General features: G+C 43.8%; 2 protein-coding genes across 12 annotated transcripts in view; one reads left to right on the top strand and one right to left on the bottom strand.

The window, feature by feature from the left end:
- Positions 1-2,945: 2,945 nt before the first annotated feature.
- RPS27A (ribosomal protein S27a) lies at positions 2,946-9,545 on the bottom strand. Of its 2 annotated transcripts, none has more exons than XM_077813939.1 (6): positions 9,459-9,545; positions 9,320-9,381; positions 7,893-7,947; positions 6,831-6,916; positions 3,684-3,815; positions 2,946-3,132 (listed from the first exon to the last, which is right to left on the bottom strand). In XM_077813939.1, the coding sequence occupies exons 2-6, from the start codon at positions 9,365-9,367 to the stop codon at positions 2,983-2,985; spliced, it is 471 nt and encodes a 156-aa protein (XP_077670065.1). In that variant the 5' UTR covers positions 9,368-9,381; positions 9,459-9,545; the 3' UTR covers positions 2,946-2,982. The 2 variants fall into 2 exon arrangements, with proteins under 2 accessions (XP_077670065.1, XP_077670066.1); XM_077813940.1 differs by having other exon boundaries at positions 9,466-9,541.
- Positions 9,546-9,771: 226 nt separating this feature from the next.
- Positions 9,772-21,069, top strand: part of CLHC1 (clathrin heavy chain linker domain containing 1) — a 31,319-nt gene continuing 20,021 nt past the window's right edge. For 2 of the 10 annotated variants that reach the window (XM_077813929.1, XM_077813935.1), the window contains exons 1-5: positions 11,009-11,160; positions 13,454-13,686; positions 13,950-14,167; positions 18,418-18,605; positions 20,224-20,354. In XM_077813929.1, coding sequence (XP_077670055.1) covers positions 11,147-11,160; positions 13,454-13,686; positions 13,950-14,167; positions 18,418-18,605; positions 20,224-20,354 — 784 coding nt within the window. In that variant the 5' untranslated portion in view covers positions 11,009-11,146. The other 8 variants (XM_077813930.1, XM_077813931.1, XM_077813933.1 and 5 more) reach the window with 8 other exon arrangements.

Here is a 21,069-nt window from a genome sequence, read left to right as displayed (position 1 = left end):
GCCCCCAACAATCTTCTATTCATTGAACTTTTTGAAACTTTGCACTTTTAGAGAGAGGTAAGGGATTGACTCTGTGGACACAAATCTGCAGAGGGACAATAGGGTTGAGGTCTGTTATTTCTCACCTCTATATATTATTTATTTATTTAAAAACATGTTTGCGGTTAACAAGCATGTTATCTCTGGAGACACAAATCCAGTTTGAGAACTGCAAAACAAAGCATCTTTGACGGTGTCTAGACCAGTGTTACTCAAAGTGGTGCTCCATGGACCGGTGCCGGTCCACGAGCCATCAGCTGCTGGTCTTCGTGCACATTGGAAAAAAAAATTGCCGGTCCCCCACATCAGATAGCTTGAGTAGCACTGATCTAGATTGAGCACTGAGTCCCACGGGGTAGATAGAAAGATTAACCTAAATAATCTATACAGAAAACATGTAACCTCATTCATTGTCTACCATGGGGACAGAATTTAGCTCTGAAATGCAAAGCTGAATCCATCTTAAACTTTGACACTTACACACATCTGCCATCCTGCAAAGACAGTAGTGATGATAATGTGCATAATTAGGGCAAGCCCAAGCTTATGTGAAGTAGCATCAACGCCAATGAAAGTTAACAATGTAGAGTTCTACCCATCCCAATTGTACAGCACAATGCGCACCTCAGTTCTGCATGGTGTGAACTGAACCTAATCAGGGCAAGTAACTCATTCTTAGATCTGCAGCTCATAACTACAAAGAAGAAAGATATTCTTTACATGGAAGATGGATTGTTTTAAAAGTTCTTTACTGATGCTTTTACACAATGAATAGAGCTTCTCTTCACTGCATCCAGGAGACAGCACGAGCCAGAAGCATCAGTTAAATTGAAGGTAATAAGCTTATAACCAAAGAGGAAGGGAACACATGGTAGCAATTATCATGCAGTTACAGGCTAATGCAGTACAACTTGATTCCAAATAACATTTTTGTAGAATGCCACTAGATCATATCTCCTTTAGCTTATCTGCCCCAAACAAAAAGCAAGCCTTAGATTGCCACCCATTATTCATTTTAATCCTAAACATTTAGACCATCCTTAACTTCCAATTTTAACTATTAGTTCCTTTTTAAATGTTATCCTCAACTCCCTTATTGGCCCGCTTCCCCATGTGTGAGTATCTCACAGGGGCCTGGGAGGCTATTCAGGGCTTCCTCACTGTTGCTAGCAAAAGAGGAATTCTGGCAATCAAGCCTTTTCCATTAGATAAGCACAATCCCTGCTGAGTATTTTGTAGAAACACTCCCCTTTATTTCACTTGTACAGTGCTAGGACTGAACTACTCAATCCAAAAGGCTATCAAACTCTAAAATAGCCTTAAAGGTAGGTTTTGTAATACAGCTGTTATGGTCAATAGTAATTCTATGAAGTCTTACAGTTTATTTTTAGAAGTAATCATTCCTCTGCAGCACTGAGAACTGCAGTGTTATAATGACTTCATTAAGCTGAGAAGCAGCAGAAAGTAATCATTAAAACAGGATGTTAATTTATACATGGGCTATGAAAAACTGGTCATTTTACACTCACTGCAAGGTAACATCCCAGAAACAGGGCCCCAGTAAGGAGGCAACTTAAAATCAGTTATAGTACTTTCCTTATTAAACACCATACAAATTAATCCTGTTCCCCAAACTTAGTTCCAGCAAAGTAGGTATTATCCCCATTTTAAAGGTGGGAAATAGAGGGGGCAGTTCAGGGGATGCCCAAGATGACAGCCTCAATACAGCTGAGATTAAAACTGAGTTCCTGACTCTTCTCTCTACTGCTTACACCTATTTTACCCCTCCTCCATCTCAACAGAGTCAGAGCAAGACGGTTCCTGGACTACGACCTGGATCCCCTGATGCTTGCTCAGCACATGGGGTTCTCCACCCTTCATACTACTGGTGCATACTTCAGGAGGTGATTGCAGCCTTACTGTCCACTGCTCAGGTTTACCTCGACCAGCTGCAGATGGTACTCCTCGCCCATCCTGCACCCCCGGGCTCCCCTGCCCAGTCATCCACCCTCCCATCCCACCCGTACACCGCGAGCCAGCGGAACAATTTGCAGCCGGTTCACTTCCGGACCACACCAAGGAAACACTTGTACATGCTCATGCTTCACATCCTCCATTTCCTAACTCTCATGTCCTGCCCTGATATGAAATGGTGGGACCCACTGACACCTGCTAAGGGTGAGGAACCCTGGTGGGCCAGCCTATATTCCATCCTAGTCCCAAGGCCCGCCGGGGATATTAGTTGGGGGCTCGTCCACGGAGCCGTGAGCACAGGCATGTACTTGGTGCAGTTCACCCTCATCCCGGACGCCTGCCCCTATTGCGGCGTGAGGGAGACTCTGGTGCAGTGTACCTGGAGTGCACCAGGTTGCAGCCTCTGTTCCCACTCCTCCTGAACATCCTTTTACGTTTTTGGCTGCACTTTTCCCCTCACCTTTTCCTATACTCACACCCTAGCCATGGCCCCACAAAGTCGCGGGACCTCCTCGTTGACCTCTTCCTGGCGATGGCCAAAGTGGCCACCTACAATACCAGGGAGAGGATGTTGGCTGAGGGAGTTCTTTGTGACTGTGGGGCCTATTTCCAGCCCTCCCTCCTTTCACGTATCTGGGCAAAGTTCCTCTGGGCAGTGTCAGCTGGCTCCCTTGACACCTTTGAAAAGCAGTGGGCACTGTCCAGGGTTCTCTGCTCGGTGTCCCCTTCGGATTCCCTTTGTTTGACCCTTTAACATTGTCCCCCGTAATTATTTGAGTTTCTGGACCTTGTGGATCCTCCCCTAAGGCCCCTGTGCACAACCCAACAGGACCTCAGTACACTGATTTGAGGGAATATATCTCCTGAAATAGTGCTCCTGAAGAAGGAGGGATGAGGTAGGTCACCAGAAGGAAAATAAATGTACAGCGCTGCAAAATCTGAGGGGTTTTTTTATTAACACAGATACATTTACTTGTCTTCTGGTTTGTTGAAGCAGTATGTCAGGCAGCACTTGCCACAGTAATGTCTGTCAAAGTGACTGGCCATGAAGACTCCAGCCCCACATTCCTCAGAGGGGCACTCTCGGCGCAGGCGACTGATTTTACCATTCTCATCCACCTGTAAAAGGAAAGGCTCCATAAGTAATGTTATATCTTTCTAGACACACCTTGCCTCAAAAGTGCCACTAATCCCTCAATGGGAAGCCACAGAAGAGTGGTTTATTAATTAGAGAGATCACAACTAAGTCTGTTGTAGACATATGATTTACCATTCCAGGCATCAGTTTTCACCAGTGCAATCAACTTCCAGGTGAGGCTGCAAGTTTACAAACTCAAACTTTTCTGACCAAAATTAGAAGCATTTGATTACACTGGCCATTTTCTCTTCATATTTACAAAATTTATGTTTGCGAATAGGAACAGGTTCATAAAGCAGCCCCAAAAAAAGCTTTGAGGAAGTTTATTGCTCTTACAAGTTCTGCGTTTTCTCCAGTTACTCAAATATGCAGATGTAAAGAAAATCACCTGGAAACTGGAGCTTATGGATTCAATAAACAAACATCAAGGGATGTACTAAATACCTACATGCTTATTACTGGTGATGCTATAGCTCAAACTCCCCCTTCTATCAAGGAGTCAAGTTTACTCAATTCTTTTAGTTACTCTTACCTTGTAATATTTAAGTACAGCAAGCTTAACCTTCTTTCTCTTATGCTTGTTCTTCTTGGGGGTAGTGTAAGACTTCTTCTTTCTTTTCTTAGCACCACCACGAAGTCTCAGCACAAGGTGAAGAGTTGATTCCTGTCAGAAAAACAAAGATAATATAGTACAGGGGTGGGCAAATTTTTTGGCCCGAGGGCCACATTGGGGTTGCAAAACTATATGGAGGGCTGGGTAGGGAAGGCTGTGCCTCCCCAAACAGCCTGGCCCCCTCCCACTTCCCACCCCCCCTCAGAACCCCCAACCCATGCAACCCCCCCCTGCTCCTTGTCCCCTAACTGCTTCCTTCTGGGACCCCACACTCCTAACTGCCCCCCCCAGGACCCCAACCCCCCCTGCTCCCTGTCCCCAACTGCCCTGACCCCCAGCCACACCCCCGCTCCCTGACAGCCCCCCCACCTATCCAACAGCCCCTGCTCCCTGACCGCCTCCCCCCCACCCAACCTCTGCCCCATCCAACCACCCCCTGCTCCCTGTCTGCCCCCTGGGACCTCCTGCCCCTTATCCAACCCCGCCGCTCCCCGCCCCCATACCATGAAATCAGAGTGGAAGGAGCTTGCAGCCGCATGTCCCAGCCGGAGCCAGTCATGTCACCCAGGGTGCTGGCTGCATGGTAAGGTGAGGTGAGGGTGCGGGGGAGGGGGGACAGCGGGGGAGGGGCTGGGGGCCCAGGAGCCAGGCAAGATGGTTCCGTGGGCCAAATGAGACAACTTGGTTCCAAAACATGCAGGCTAGTAAACAGTAGCAGCCTTCAAGCAGAGACTTTTCTTTCTTTCTTTTTTTTTACTCTACACATACAGTGATCTGTATTACCAGCACATCTCAAGTCCAATCACTAAGTACTAGTGCTTAGTATAGAGAAATTCTGAGCAGTGTCAAGTGAGCAATGAGTTTGCAGTTGAACAAGCTGCAGAAGTCCTCTTGCACATGCTCTCATAAGAGACTAGATGATTGCAGTGTTTTGTTTCACTTATTCAGTGACTTAATTCCCAAAAAACCAATTGTCAATACACTCATCTGGAAATGCTGCCATAGATCTGTTACAATATGCCCATACTTCTGTGTTTAGATCAAGTTACTAAGCTTAACTAACGTCCTCCAGCTTCTCTGGGATAATACTGTGCTCATCTTTGCACTCATAAGCTTCCCCTTCCTATACCAGCAGTTGGCCCATATGCCATGGTTCTTCACCACATCACTGCAGTCTTACCATGCTCTCAGGAAATAGGTGTGACGTTGCACTCCATATGCTTTATGAAAATATGCTTGGAGCGTGAGTATATTGTAACTGGAATATGCCTTATACAAAAGGTATCTTGTACGGTATCATTACAAAGCTTATAATCTACTCAGTATTATTCTTGTATCTAAAACTAGAAATATGAAGTTAACTCTGAGGTCCTATGGCAAAGTGTGGGCCATTAATGGTGGTTTAGAATCTTGACAATTGGCTGTAAATGGCTCTGTTTACTTGTAAGCCTTCCTGTGTTCCTGTGAGTCAGGCCAGAAAGAATGGAGGCTTGGAGTCTCACAAGACATGTGACCATGTCACCTGGTACTGGAATCCATCTTAAACCTGGTGCTTTTCCATTTAGGAGGAGGGGTGAAAACCCAGAAAGACAAAAGATTCCCACCTTGTGCCAAAGCCATAAAAGGGGGTGGAACAGAACAAAGGGGGCTGCAGTCATGAGAAATTCCCTAGTTACCGCCTGAGTTGGAACTAACAAGAACTGTACTAGGGGAAAAGGATTGGGCCCAGACTAAGGAGGAGTCTAGTCTGTGAAAGAAGCGGGGAGGGATAGCTCAGTGGTTTGAGCATTGGCCGGCTAAACCCAGGGTTGTGAATTCAATCCTTGAGGGGGCCATTTAGGGTTCTGGGGCAGAAACTGGGGATTGGTCCTGCTTTGAGCAGGGGGTTGGACCTCCTGAAGTCCCTTCCAACCCTGATATTCTATGAAAGAAGCTTATTGGAACATCTCTGAAGGTGAGACTTACCTGTATTCACTTTCTTTATGTATTAAGAAAGACATGCGTATTTTGTTTTATTTTACTTGGTAACTTACTTTGTTCTGTCTGTTATTACTTGAAACCACTTAAACCCTATACTTAATAAAATCACTTTTGTTTATTATGTAACCCTGAGTAAGTAATTAGTACCTGGGGGAAGCAAACAGCTGTGCATCTCTATCAGTGTTACAGAGGGCGGACAATTTGCGTTTACCCCGTATAAGCTTTATACAGAGTAAAACGGATTTATTTGGGGATTTGGATCCCATTGGGAACTTGGTGTCTGGGTGCTGGAGACAGGAGTACTTGCTGAGCTGTTTTCAGTTAAGTCTGAAGCTTTGGGGGCATGGTTCAGACCCTGGGTCTGTGTTGCAGCAGGCTAGCGTGTCTGGCTCAAAAAGACAGGGTTCTGGAGTCCCAAGCTGACAAAGAAAACAGGCTCAGAGGTTGTTTCAGCATGTCAGGTGACAGTCCAAAGGGGGTCTTTGTGACCAAACCCGTCACAGTAGGGTTGCACACCCTTGGAGCTTCTGCAATTCTCCATTATACTTAGGGCCCTACCAAATTCATGGCCATGAAAAATGTGTCATTGAACACAAAATCTGGTCTTGTGTGTGCTTTTACACCCATTCTACACCGATTGTATGGGGGAAACTAGCATTTCTCAAATTGAGGGTCCTGATCCAAAATGCACTGCTGCCTTCAGAGCAGGGCGGCCAGGGAGTGGCAGAGGCTGACTGAGTGCCCAGCTCTGCAGGCAGCAGCTCCGACTTCAGAGCTGGGCTCCTGGCCAGCAGCCACCGCTCTCCAGCTGCCCAGCAGTGAAGGCAGCATTGCTGCCAGCAGCACAGAAGTAAGGGTGGCAATACAGCAAACCCCACCCCCACAATAGCCTTGCGACTCCCCACCCCAACTACTCCTTTTTGGGTCAGGACCACTACAGTTACAACACTGTGACATTTCCGATTCAAATAGCTGAAATCATGAAATTTACGATTTAAAAAATTCTGTGACTGAAATTGATCAAAATGGACCATGAATTTGGTAGGGCCATAATTATACCATATGCAGTCTCTGAAAGATACGCACCTTTTGAATATTGTAGTCAGACAGTGTGCGTCCATCTTCCAACTGCTTGCCAGCAAAAATAAGTCGTTGTTGATCAGGAGGAATTCCTAAGGAAAAGTGAATCAAGATTAAATTAAAAAATCTACTCAAATTTCCTATAAAAGTAGAGTCAAAAGCAATGCTCACTACAGAAATAAAATTTACAGAACATAGACAGCAGGACATGAAGATACACTTACAAAACTTTTCTGTAAGTGAAATTTAATTTTGATACTAGTGATCATAGAACAGGGGTGGGCAAACTTTTTGGCCCAACATTGGCGTTGCGAAACTGTATGGAAGGCTGGGTAGGGAAGGCTGTGCCTCTCCAAACAGCCTGGCCCCCGCCGGCTCCGAACTATCCAACCCCCCCTGCTCCTTGTCCCCCGACTGCCCCCTCCCAGGCCCCCTGCCCCTAACCACCCCCCAGGACCTCACCCCCATCCTACCCCCCCTGCTCCCTGACTGCCCTGCCCCCAGATGGGCCCCCCAGGATTCCTATGCCTATCCAACCCCCACTGCTCCACATCCACATCCCCTGGGACCACACCCCCATCCAACCCCCCCCCCGCTCCCTATCCACACCCCTGCCCTCCGACAGTCCCCCCCCGAGGCTCCCACACTTATCTATCGCCCCCCTGTTCCCCATCTCTTGACTGTCGCCCCCCCAAACCTCCGCCCCATCCAACCAGCCCCTGCTCCCTGTCTGCCCCCGGGACCCCTTGCCCCTCATCCCCATGCTGCTCGGAGCAGCAGAAGCTCGCAGCCCCACCGCCCAACAGGAGCAGTGGCTCAGAGCGCTGGTGGCGTGGCACACTGAGGCTGTGGGGGAAGGAGAACAGTAGGGGAGGGGCCGGGGACTAGCCTCCTTAACCAGGAGCTCAGGGGCCGGGCAGGACAGTCCCACAGGCCGTAGTTTGCCCACCTCTGTCAAAGAAAATACTCTCCGATTTTTGGGAAATGATATTTGAGGTAAGTTACTCTTTATCTAAAGGAGAATGATCAGAGTAGGGAACACAGGAGTCCAAAGAGTATTGAACTTACCTTCCTTATCCTGAATCTTGGCCTTCACATTTTCTATAGTATCAGAAGGCTCAACCTATTATTAAAAAAAGTGGAAAACCACTGTTAAAACTCTGAAGTAGAATTATATTAGCTATACAGGTCTATGAAATTTTTTCAGTGAAAGCTACAGGCCAGATTTTCTAAGGGGCATCAAACCAATCTTATTTCTTTGCAGTAATATTGTCATTTGCACAGTGATGTACAAAAACAGACACCAAATTCAAATTGTGGACTCAAATTTTAAGTCTTTCAAGCAACAGATAAAAATGCCTAGGGAGGTGGTGGAATCTCCTTCCTTAGAAGTTTTTAAGGTCAGGCTTGACAAACCCTTGGCTGGGATGATTTAATTGGGGATGGGTCCTGCTTTTGAGCAGGGGGTTGGACTAGATGACCTCCTGAGGTCCCTTCCAACCCTGATATTCTATGATTCTGTGATTCTATGATAGCTTAGAGATTTAGCAGAAACATAAGAAATGTAATTTGTATAATCTATTTCAACTGACAGTAAGAGAGTTTTCTACATGCACTTATCAACCCCATAACTTCTGGTTACAAGATGCTTAAGAAAAAAATTATACTTTCAAGATCACTCATGAGTCTGAAATTCTCCTTCCTACTTGCATAAAACCACCTGGAGGAGAGCTCTGCATGCTGGGGAAGAAGATTACATCAACGCCTTACAAGTTTGTAAATTAATGGGGCTTTATTATATTTTCAGTGCATTTAGTTTATACATTTGACACTGTGCCTAATCAATGTCTCCTATTTGTGTAGGTCTTTCAGAAAGCAAAGGGAAGCATTTGGCAGAACAGGGAACTGGGATTACAGAACCACAAAAACACGTAATCAAGGGCAGGCTTAGTGTCTTAAACAGTGAAGTCATTTTTATGCATTGGCTGGATCTTGAATGTTTCCATTTCAACAGTACTCTTTACTCACCAACTATAGAGGAGGCGGATTATATATAACGCCCCCTCCCCGCGGGAGATATTTAGGGGGTCCTGGTGGGCTTTCCCTTTCTGCGCCTCTTTGTCCATCCTGCTTCGAACTGTCCCAAAGGAGAGGCCGCCTCACAAGAAGTTTGAAAAAACAAAGCCACCCTTGCCCGAGGACTGTGCCGAGCCCTGGCTGGCAGCGGCGAGAGGCGCCCGGGCCGCGCGTGGCAGCGTTCGGTGGGGAGAACTCGGCCCTCTGCCCCCCACCCAGTATCCGCGTCCCCTACAGACAGACACTGGCCGCGTGCGCCCAGGGGCCCCCATCTCCACACAGGACGCCTACAGATGGGGAGGGCGCATGGTCCCTCCGACCCCTGCACCGGGCACCTATAGATGCGGAGCAAGGGTGCATACCGCCCCACGCATAGGGCGCCTACTGCTAGGGGAGGGTGCGGCCCCTGGCGCACTCACCTCGAGGGTGATGGTTTTCCCGGTCAGGGTCTTCACGAAGATCTGCATGGCGCGGCCGGCACCTGCGGGCAGAGAGAGTGCGGTGAGAGGAGCACGCGGTGAGGGGACAGGAATAGGTGGGGGAGAAGCGAACACTCACCACCGACCTGCTCGCGGAATGGCGGATGCCGGAAAGAGAGCCCTATTCGGCCCGCACGGGGTTTCCAGCCTAGGGAGAGGAGGGGACTCCAGGCCGCCGCGCCGCTCCGCGCATGCGTTGGGGCGAGACTACAACTCCCAGCATGCACCGCCGGTACAAGACACACCAGGACCTCCTGGGGATTGTGGTTTCCATGTTGGCATGAAGGGGGTCGTATGAACGGGCTGATGGAAGTTGTAGTCAAAAGTTGGGTGCGTAAGAGGGGACGAAACTACATTTTCCACAATGCACCTGACTGAACTCCTCCCTCCCCCACGCTCCATTAGAGCGCAGTGACCGGTAACGGGCGCTGCGGCTGGTCGGGGTGTGAGTCGGAGGAAGTGCCGCCGCGGCCTGAGTGGCGTCTGCAGCGGCGTGGTGCGTCCCGCTGTAGCGGACCCGTCGGAGAGTGGGTCGGCTCGTGCTGCGATTCGGCTCTGGCTCTGGCCCAAAAACCTGGCGTGGGCCTGACTCCTCTTCTCCCCGCCAGCGTTGGTCGCGGGCTCCCCTTTGGTTTCCACGGCGGCGGGCCCGTGCCGGGGAGCCCTTAGCTGCGCCCCACTGAGCCCTGCTCCTGTGCAGGGGCTGGGGGTAAAGCAGTAAGGAGCAGCGAGGTCGGGTTGTGGGGTGATGCGGGCACTGCCCGTCAGCAAAACAGAAGTGGGGTTGCTGCGCTCGAGCAAACCTGGGGCCCTCAACGGGAGTAGCAGGAAAACATGGCTGGCCTAGAGCACAGTCAGTTCGGCTAATGCGGCACTTCTGGGAAACTACATAGAGACGTTCGGAAATAGATGCAGGGGATTGGACTGGTTGACTTAGGAGCTCTCTTGTAGAGTACTTGGATAATGTGTTCTTTTACTCATTGCTTCACTTGATTTGTTTGGTCAAGTAAAATTAATGTATAAATTCAGAAAATGCTTATTTTCTCCAGTTCCCTCTTTCCTTCCACCACTCCACATGTAGATATCAACCATGCAGACTACTCTAGTTGGACAGACACATGTTGCCAGGTGCAGTCTCAGAAGACACTGGGGCTCCATGGGTCTGGAGAGCCGCCAGTGTGGAGCAACTTGCAGACTCAGGGTCTTTTGTAGCACAACAGAGATGACTTCCAACCACCCCTCTGATTAGTGAAAAATGGCTAGATTTGGCAGTGATGATAGGGAAATGGTTACAGATCACATAGGAAAGAAACCTAGAACATATGTTCACAAGATGCAATAGTTTATGTGGAAATGGTAAGAAAATTTTGTCTTTTTTAATAATGAAACAATTGATGATAAGCATTAATAAAGTGCCATAGTAGATGAAGAATAGCACCTCTTGACACGTGAATATGAGTTGGTGTCTCATTTATACTACATTATTTTAACAGTCTCATGTTTTGTTTAGGTTTACACTGAAGCATTTACTTCTCTTGAAGAAAAGAGGGAACTGGGCTTAAATTTTCTATAAGAAATGAAAGTGTTGCTTTTCAACCATGTCCACCCATAATATTGGAGTGAGCAGACATTCAGTTCTCCCTCCCATTGTTCCTGACAGTGATAAGAAATTTTTGGACAGTATACAAAGATACATCATTACAGAGATTGAAAAAGTGGGTTGTACAGAAGAAGGACCAGCTGAGGAGTATTACATTATATACAGAAATGTTTTTGACAAGGTAACAAAGCACTATAGGAAAATATTTTCTTTGTAAACAAGCAGTGGAAAGGGCTGTCAATCTTAGATGCACTGATAAACAGGAAGTGATGTGTGTCATTTTTTTAAAATGAGACTTTAGATTCAAATCCTCAAAGGTATTTGGCCTAGTTGATGAAATTAATAGACGTTAGGATTCTAAATACCTTTGAGAAGCTGGGCCTTAGTGCTCACAAGAGGTTGGCTTGACAGCCCTGAAGACTGAATAAGTGTCTTCATCCGTAAGACAGGTACAGCACTGGAAGCAGCAGTATAAGCTTCCTCACCAATGTACTTCATCTCTGACTTGGAAATACCGGGTTTAGGGGTGAAAGGGTAGCACTGTCTCCATGGGCATACAAGGCCAGATTCTCCCCCATGTCAGGGCGATTTTGTGCTGCTCTGGTATTTCAGAGCTGCGCTAAAACCAGCATAGACTACAATTATGCATGGATTACATTGTATGATTTCTCTATGCTATACAGTCTTTATAGTGTCTTCTATACCACATCCTTCCTTGCCATTGGCCCAAGGGGTATCACTGAGGGAAGAAGATGGGGTTAGGGAAGGGTGGATAAAAATCAATGATTTGAAAAAAAAAAATCTAAAAGGGCCAATGAAAACAAAAATGGTAAATTGTAAACAAATTTCTTTGCCTACCATTGCAAACAAATTACTGAAAGAACTTAAAATAGTGAATATTTAAAAATCACTTTGCAGCATTTTTACTGTTTTTTGTATCTCACTCATTTTGAATAATGAAAATCATTTTCACTTTTGTTTATAATCAGTTTTTCTTTCAGATTTTTGGTGTTGCAACATTTGGATTTAAAAAACTTGAAATGAATGTTTGGGAGAGAGCTGCAATACATCTACATACATATTAATATGTCTTGTAAATCTAAAGTAAATTTTCTATACAGTTGAGTAACCGTCTTATACACAGTAAATTCATCAGTAACAAAGTTTCTATTTGTATAATGAAAATGCTCAAAAATTGCTTTTTTTGTACTTTCAGACAGGGATAAAGTAGTTGTTGGAACTTGTTCATTACCTCCTTTGTAGCTAAAAGCCTATATTGTGAGAGCACAGCACTGATGAATGTGTCTGCCAAAGCTGTGGGTGCAGCTGAATTGGCCGCATGGGGTACGTGGATGACTTCACAGGCTTCCACTGTGTTCTGTGAATTTTCCTATAAGAAAGACTGTGCAGCTGTCTGCAAGCACAATGTAACTGGACCAGGTTTTCCAATTTCAGCATCATCCCTCGGTTCATTTCTTCACTGTGAATAGAAAAGATGCAATGAAATCAGGGTGGATTTGATTTAAATCAAATTGATTTAAAAAATCTGATTTTTTTTTAAAAAATCATTGATATTTATCCACCCTGCTTTTTGACATTTCATAAGACTTGTCTTATGTCATTCCAAATTGAATCAATTATCATCCAATCACACTTCTAGAGAGCTATACAATGAATTTACTAGTTTGAAAAATGTCAGTTATATAGACTGAAGATTAAAAGAAAATATATCTACAGCAAGTCCCCAAATATCAGGGTGGATAAAAATCAATGACTTAAAAAATAAAAATCCAATTTTTTATATTTAAATCAGATTTTTTCCTCAAAAATCATCTAAAGATAGTTTTGATTAAGATACACTGTAGCTCAAAGATATCTCATCATGAAATAGGGATTATAAATTCTAATTCTATAGTATGAGACAATATATTCATGTAATGTTTAAGAAAAGTTTTGTAAGTAAGTTCCAATAGTTCATGGATTAGGGACCCAATCTTATGGGCCTCCATGGGCTTTTGTATAGATTATTTAGGTAATCTTTCTATCTACCCAATGGGACTTAGTGCTCAGTCTATATGATACCATCAGAGATGCTTAGTTTTGCCGTTCTTGATTTGTGTCTCCAGAGATAACATATTTGTTAACAGCAAAAATGTTTTAAAATAAATAAATAATATATGGAGGTGGCAAATAACAGACCTCAACCCTATTGTCCCTCTGCAAATTTGTGTACACAGAGTCAATCCCTTACCTCTCTCTAAAAGTGCAAAGTTTCAGAAAGTTCTATGAATAGAAGATTGTTGGGGGTGGAATAGATCTGCACAAGGAGAAGTCTGGAGATAAATGTGAGAAGGGAGGGACAGGCAGTAGAAACAAAAGTGAAACTGTTTCAGCAGCATATTCCAGAAGTCTTGAGGTCTTTCTGAGTATAGCCTTCGTTGATTTGAGATCTACCAATTCTGTTCTCTCACTAGAAGGGAAAACCTATCATGGCAGCAGGCCGTAAAAGACCCAGTTTGGGAATATTTTAATGAAGTTCCTCTGCCTGTGGGCAAGACAGGCAGGTATGCAAAATGCAAACAGTGCAGCAAAGAAATGCAAGGCCTAGTTGCTCAAATGAAACAACATCATGAAAAGTGTTCCTTCTCAAGAGGAAGTTGCGTTGAAGATTATGAAAGGAACATGTCTGAACATGCAGGATCTTCAGGTTGGTAAACTTTTTTATTTCATGCTACTTTCTTAAGGACTGCCTGTCCTCCTTCTGGACTATTCTTGAATTCTCATGTTTGAGCAAAAAATATAGTTGTTAGTTACTCTCTGGTACTATTTTAGATGCAGTTGTGATAAAAAATAAATAGGCAGATCTTCCTTTTACAATTTCACCTTTAAATTAGTACTTAGTGTCAGTGAATGAAATTAATAATACAAAATGAGCAGTATGGTAATAACTGCATTGTCTTATTTTTTTAGGAGAATCCATCCTCAACATACAGGATTCTGCAGATTATCTACCTTCAAGATCACCATTATGTTCTATAGTTTCAGAGTTATCTGCCAATGATAATGTTTCAGTCACATCATGTATGTCACGTAGCCACAGTATATCACCTGTAGCAAAAAAAAATCTCCATAATCCAGAAACAACCATAGATATCTTTGTGATAAGAATCAGCAGATTACGAAAAGAGGTAAATGATGGAAAAATTGCTCGGTTTGTATATGCAACAAACTCTCCTTGCCGCATGATTGAGAACCCACACTTCATTAGCATGGTTCAGTCATTCTGGCCAGGATACAGTCCAACCAACGAGCAGATGTCGCAGGCAAATTGCTGGGTAAAGTGTATGAAAGAAATCGAGCAGTGTGCAAAAGGTCTAGAGGGTAGAATTGTTAACCTGAGTCTTGATGGGGGAGCAAAGTCCACAATAATCCTGTTGCATGTACTTGTGTGACGAGAAGAAGGGAACGTCTTCAGGAAATACGCACACACAGCAGCATACTTACAAGAAGTAGAAGTAAAAGCTATAACAAACTGAAAAAAAAAAAAATTCAAATGTCTAGTATGCAGCTTGGTCACAGACAATGCTGCAAATGTATCCAAAATGAGAAGAAATGATTTAGAAGAGAGTGAAGAGAGTCCCAAGCTAATAACATATGGTTGCAGTGCTCATTTGATGCACCTCCTAGCCAAAGATTTCAGTGTTCCAGAAATAAAGGCTAATGTTGTTGAAATTGCAAAATACTTCCCTAACCACCATTTTGCAGCAGCTGCTTTGAAAAAAGTGGGAGGAACCAAGCTAACTCCCATAAGATGTGCGATGGAACTCAGTAGTGGACTGTCTTGAGCTGTATATCGAGAACTGATGACAGTTTGTGAACAAAATCATGAAAAAATAGATGGCACTGTCACAGCCAAAGTTCTCAACATTGGGCTTAAGAGAAATGTTGAACACATGCTGAGTACCCAGAAACCTGTTTCTGTAGCCTTGAACAAAATGCAGGGAAATAACTGTTTTATTGCTGATGCCATTGAAATTTGGAAGGAACTGAGTGAGATCTGAAAAAGAAAAAAGTGCAATGACAGAGTTTAAATTACAGGCATTAAAAAAACAAATAGGACCAGCACTATCTCCAGCTCATTTTCTTGGAAATATTCTCAGTACTCGGTACTAGGGTCAAACCTTAACTGCTGAAGAAGAGTAGTTGGCTACGACATGGACATCCAGCAATCATCCCTCCATGATGCCAACTGTAATAAACTTCAGAGCTAAAGGTGAACCATTCAAGAAATATAAGTTTGATGTTTTAAAGTCTCTCCAGTGAACTGGTGGAGGTCACTTCAAGCACTTGGATTCAGAGACTGTTGAAGTGATGATCTCACTTTTAACTGTAGTTGCTTCTGCCGGTGTAGAAATATTATTTTCTTCCTTTGGACTAATTCATTCCAAATTGAGAAATCATTTAGGACCTGAAAAAGCAGGAAAGCTTGTTTTTTCTTTTCCAGATTATGAACAAACAGGAAAATGAAGATGACAATGAATGAGTTAGCTGCAGAAGCCAATATTTTAAGTTTCTCATGTTGACCTGGCTGACATAGATGAATTAAAAAAAAATCAAACTAACTGTTTTGGTTAAAAACAATTTTAAACAAAAACAAACCTGATTTGAAAAAACTTGAATGTCTAACTAAATTAAAAAATTAATATGCTTGTGTTGTTAAAATATATGTTTGGCGTTGAAGAAAAAAATCCAGAATACATGTTTTTAGTTAAATAAAACAATTTAAATGTCTGTCTGGTGATGTTCTCCTCCTAATACAGTATGGCAAGAAAATCCTCCAAGTATTAATGATTAACCTGTTGAATTGGGGATAGTTCACCTCCCAATGACTTCATAAATATCTGCTTCAGTTATTTTTGGTAAATGAAATAACCAAACAATCATTCCTCTTCTGATGTAGCTGTAAAACTAATCTGAAAAGTTTTAAAAATAAATCACTTTCAAATGTATAGTGTGTACCTTCTAAAAATGAAACCTACATCAATCTCTGAGTTATGAAGAATATGTATTAAGGTTATAACAACCAATGAGAATGCACTTTTATGTAGAAATCCATGATCAAATTGAGTCTTCCTGACAAGTGATTTAAATCAAATCCACCCTGGCTAGGGGGTGTCTGTGATCTCTGGCTGCCATAACTGCCCCTTGGGACTGTTGGCAGCTGGTGTAAGTTAAAGCAGCTCTAACTTTTGGTGGGAGATCAGACTGTTGCTTACTTGTTTTAGGATTAATGCGACTTTGCGCTTCCATCCCTCTAGTTGCATTGAGTACTCTGACTGGAGCCCAGGATCAGGCTATAAGGTCTGGCCTTTTATCGGAGAGCCATAACAAATGCTCTCCTGTTGGTGGTGGTTTTGTGATGTAGACATCTAGGAACTAGAGTGAGACCACCAAGTCACTTCACTGCACAGCCATTATAAAATACATTAGAATTGGAATAACCTAGCATTAGAACAATTTGGGGTAATGACACTCATAGAAAGTCTTTAAATACCAGCACAGGTATGCTCCTTCTTTTGCCCTGAACGTTGTCCCTTATGTCAAGATGTGGCAAGATAATGAATTTCCTCAAAGCTTCACACAAACGCTTCTACTTTTTAACATTTCTTCATCAGGGGTTCCATTCCTTATTTCTGAAGGCTTTTTACTTTGATGTTTTTGTATTGAATAGTTCTCCCTTCAAGTAAATGGAGTTTGACTGCTCTGTGAGGGAGCTACTCAGTGAGCTGGCAATTTAAAACCAGCTGATACTCCCCATTGACCAATCCCCAACAGGAAGTTGGGGATTCTTCCTGCTTTGAGCAGGGGATTGGAGGTCCCTTCCAACCCAGATATTCTATGGCTATATTCCATTTTAAAGGTATTTAAAATGCATTCAACCAGTTGATCTGATGTCCATTAATACTACATGAATTGACTCAGTATTCACAGGAAAAATCTTGGCCTCTGCTTTATTCCTGTAAATATCCATTTGACTTTATAAATCAAAATCTATAGTGGCACCCAGCTGATTGGCTACACTGAAAATTAGTTGTTTGATTCCATTATATACTCCCTTCTTGAACTTGGCCATTTTAATTGCAGACAGAACCTGAGACGTAAAGTCTCAGAAGGGTTGATATTTTTCCCCCCTTGCAAACTTTCGAACTGAAAGATCTTAATAACGTACAGTAAATGTCTGAGAAATAAAGGTCTGGTGTTAGACTCCTAATTCCATTTTCTCATGTAAACAGAACTAACTTGTTTTCTATCTTCCACCTTAATTAGATTGGCCTTGTTAGCACTAACCCCCCCACTTGGTAAGGCCACTCCCATCTGTTCCATGTGCAGTGTATATGTATGTGTATATATATATATATATACACACTGCTTACTGTATTTTTCACTCCATGCATCTGATGAAGTAGGTTTTAGCGCACAAAAGCTTATTCCCAAATAAATTAGTTAGTCTCTAAGGTGCCATAAGCACTCCTGTTTGTTTTCGCTGATACAGGCTAACACAGCTACCACTCTGAAACTTGTTTCTTGAAGAGTCTTCTGCTCTGTCACTGAGGAGCTCTCCCATTTTTTCTCCACTTTCATATCTCTCATATGTCATGCTCACAGTTATGGGGACTCTTCTAGCTGAGGAGGACTGGATGTAACACCTTTTGGAGCCCATCAATGCTGCTCTTTAATAAGGTTGAGGATCCTGAAAGCCTTCCACTGTGTCCTAAGGGATTCTCTCTGTATTGTGCTTTGCTTTTTTCAGCTGCCAAGAGAGATGTAATGTACAGGAGTCAAAACTGGGACTTCTGCATACCTAATTTTACATGCATGTAAAATCAGTTTTTGCATCCTTTGCATGCATGAGTAAGGGCTGCAGGATTAAACCCCCCCCCCAAATTGTGAGTTTGAGCTAATGCTTTATACTATTTAAAAAAACTTTGGCATGGCCTGGTCCCTTCCTCCTTAACCTTTCCAGAACTATAAGTGCTCTGAAGGCATCAGGCTTAGTACCTATTGAAGAAAGCATCTCATGTTGCTGAAAAGTGGTTCTTCTAGCTGCATAAAGAATAGTGTTCACATGTCCTGAAAATTATCCCTTAACTTCAATAATATCTGAGATTATTTAAACTGAAAGAAGTGTGGAGTTCATTTGTCACCCCTTTAGTTTGTGCACTTTCATCAGCTTGGGCAATGAAAACAGACTTTGTCAGTTTTATGTTCTGCTTCTCATGCATTAGCACAGTGCTGCAGTTTGAAGTGTGCACTGTGTCCAGTTGTTTCTATTTACTCTGACTGTTGTGTTGTTTGGAGATTTGCTGGGAGTCAGGAGGGGTGTTCTATTAACCACGTCAGTATATCGCATTGTAGATGGAAAAACATGTCTTCACAGATAATAGAGCATGTTACTGTGTACAAGAACATTCTGACTTCAATCAAACAGGAGTATGATGCATTTATTGAAGCGATAAAAAAGGGCCAAAGGAATGCATTTTATCTTCATGGAAAATTGAAAGTTCTGGCATTTGAGCCTACAACTCTAATATGTTATAGAAAAAGAACAATCCAACTTGAAGACAAGTAAGACCACCTCTAATATATTGTGTAAAGCAACATGTGTGATACTAACTCTGGTGTGTAAATAATTTAAAATGTAGCTAGTTTATCACAGTTGTGATTTTTAAAAACTAGTTTTATTCTTTTATTATTCATTAGGTAGAAGTTCCAAAATGGCTGTGTAATTGTTAAAAGAATAGTTTCACTTTTGTATTTCCAGGCCTGATTCTGCAATTCTTGTGGAGATTTGGCCCCCATAAGTACTGCAGGATCAGGCACTTGAGTTAAACACATATAGTTTCCCCATTTGTAAAATAAAGACAGTATAACTTCCAAGTGAAGGTTCATTGTCAAAATGTATTATATTAGGATACTTTGTTTAATATGAGAAGTATAAAACAGAGGAAGAATTATTCACTTTCCCTCAGTCTGCTATGTGGCTTTCTTTACTGTCCTGTACTTTACTGGTGTCATATAGTTGTATGTATGTGATAAGATTATCAGAAGGTGCATGCCCATATGCTCAGGGTTTAGCTGATCGCCATATTTGGGGTCAGGAAGGATTTTCCTCCAGGGCAGATTGGAACAGGCCCTGGAGGTTTTTCGCCTTCCTCTGTAGCATGGGGCACGGGTCACTTGCTGGAGGATTCTCTGCTCCTTGAAGTCTTTAAACCACGATTTGAGGACTTCAATAGCTCAGACATAGATGAGAGGTTTTTTGCAGGCGTGGTGGGTGAAATTCTGTGGCCTGCGTTGTGCAGGAGGTCAAACTAGATGATCATAATGGTCCCTTCTGACCTAAATATCTATGAATCTATGCCTCTAGTCCAGGGGTTCTCAGGACAACTTTTTTGGTGGCCTTAGAGTACGGCCACCAACTCTTGCTGGCAGCCACTCTCACGCTTTTCCCTAAAATACTTAATTAGCTTTAGGAAAAACAAATAAATATGCACATAGACATGTCCAAAACATTATTTATTGATTGATAGCTAGAAATCACTTTTCAGAACAGACTATTAACAAACGTGAGTATCACTTGTCACAGCAGACATACTCAGCCCTGCCAAGCCCGGGGACAAATTAAGCCCTGGATGGGGAGCTGGGAGAGGCAGCAGGGGGCTGGAGTCTGAAGCCCCGGAGCCTGGGGTCTGCCGCCTCATAGCCAGAGCCCAGGGCTGGAGCCCAAAGTCCCTCAGTCAGAACCTTCTGCCCTGCCACCCCAGGGCTGAAGCCCAAAGCCAGAGCCCCACTGCCCTTGGAAGGTGGGGAATTCACTGGCTGCCTGATCCTCCAGCATTGTGCCCCAGGTGTCTCCAGAGGGGGGCACAGCCTTTCTGCTGACAGCCCCAGCAATCAACACTAAGGTGGGGCATCCAGGAGCAACAAGGACGGGGACAGGCTGCTATTTTGCCACTCACCCCCACCTCATCACAGTTGTAAGAAAAGCCCCTGGTGGCTGCATTTGAGAAATGCTGCCTAGCCACAAACAGAATCAAATACAATTAATATGGCATGTTAGGGAACACAAGTAACAGAATGACAGAATAGTGTCGTGACAAACTTAGTATAGCATCTGCTTGCCCTGATGATCTAGGATTCTAAAATGTAGAAAAGAAAATGGAGAATCTTTTCTTTATTCCAGGGTAAAAGTTATTGAGAGAAATTCTGCTAGAATTCAAAATCTGATATTGAAAATAAGAAATATTAATAAAGTGCCCTCTACAGAAGCTTTGACTCCAAGAAAAAAGAGAAACCCTGCTAAGCCTATACCAGGTAAAGACCAATATTTTGTTAGGCAGCCTGAGCATTTCTTTTGGATTAAAGCTTTACTCTTAACTAAAGAGAAGTCACATACACAAAAGGCTGCAGTGATCCTGTAAGGCACTAGCCCATGTTTGGCTGGTATGGAACCTCGCTTGGCCCAGTGGAAGCTCTGGAAGGATTCATGCTTCAGGGAGCATAATGCCTTCCAGAGCTCTTTGGTAGTCCTGGGGAGCATGCTGACTGTTACAGAACTTGTGTCTCCTTGATTCTGGAGCAGCTGGGGACCAGTTAAACCCATTTGTGCAACCTGGGGCATCCCTGAGGTCTGTTCTAACTTGTTACTGCTGCAATGGACCCTACTGGCAGTTGCAGGAGTGCAGAATCATTAGAGCACAGGAAAGTCTCAACCACTTCTTCTCTCCCCTTCCCCGCCCCCCCTTCTATTCCTGTGTCTGTCCCTGGCCTACATTAGGATGTTCGTTATGGCAGGGCGTTCTGCAAGGGGTTGCAGAGCCATCTCTGGGGCTGCTGCACAGACCCTCTTGCACCAGGGGGTTTTCTTAGGATAGGGAACATCCCACTCGGAGTCAGTGCAGCCAGGCCAGCACGAAGGGGTTGTAGAGCAGAGCTGAATTCCCCCACTGTGAACAAGGGTTGATTGTGACCAGCTTGTGTGTGGCAGTGCCAGGGGAGATAGTATCTTTCTCTCACATTGCTCAGAAGA

Source organism: Eretmochelys imbricata, chromosome 3 (genome assembly GCF_965152235.1).
Source record: "Eretmochelys imbricata isolate rEreImb1 chromosome 3, rEreImb1.hap1, whole genome shotgun sequence".
Lineage (NCBI taxonomy): Eukaryota > Metazoa > Chordata > Testudines > Cheloniidae > Eretmochelys > Eretmochelys imbricata.
This window is presented reverse-complemented; position numbering and strand designations above follow the sequence as displayed.

Excerpts from the sequence above, each read along its gene's own strand:
- RPS27A (XM_077813939.1), bottom strand. The coding sequence starts at position 9,367 with ATGCAGATCTTCGTGAAGACCCTGACCGGGAAAACCATCACCCTCGAG. Across the intron at positions 6,917-7,892 it reads CAAGATTCAGGATAAGGAAG|GAATTCCTCCTGATCAACAA; the intron begins GTAAGTTCAATA and ends ACTTTTCCTTAG. Across the intron at positions 3,133-3,683 it reads CTGTACTTAAATATTACAAG|GTGGATGAGAATGGTAAAAT; the intron begins GTAAGAGTAACT and ends TTCCTTTTACAG.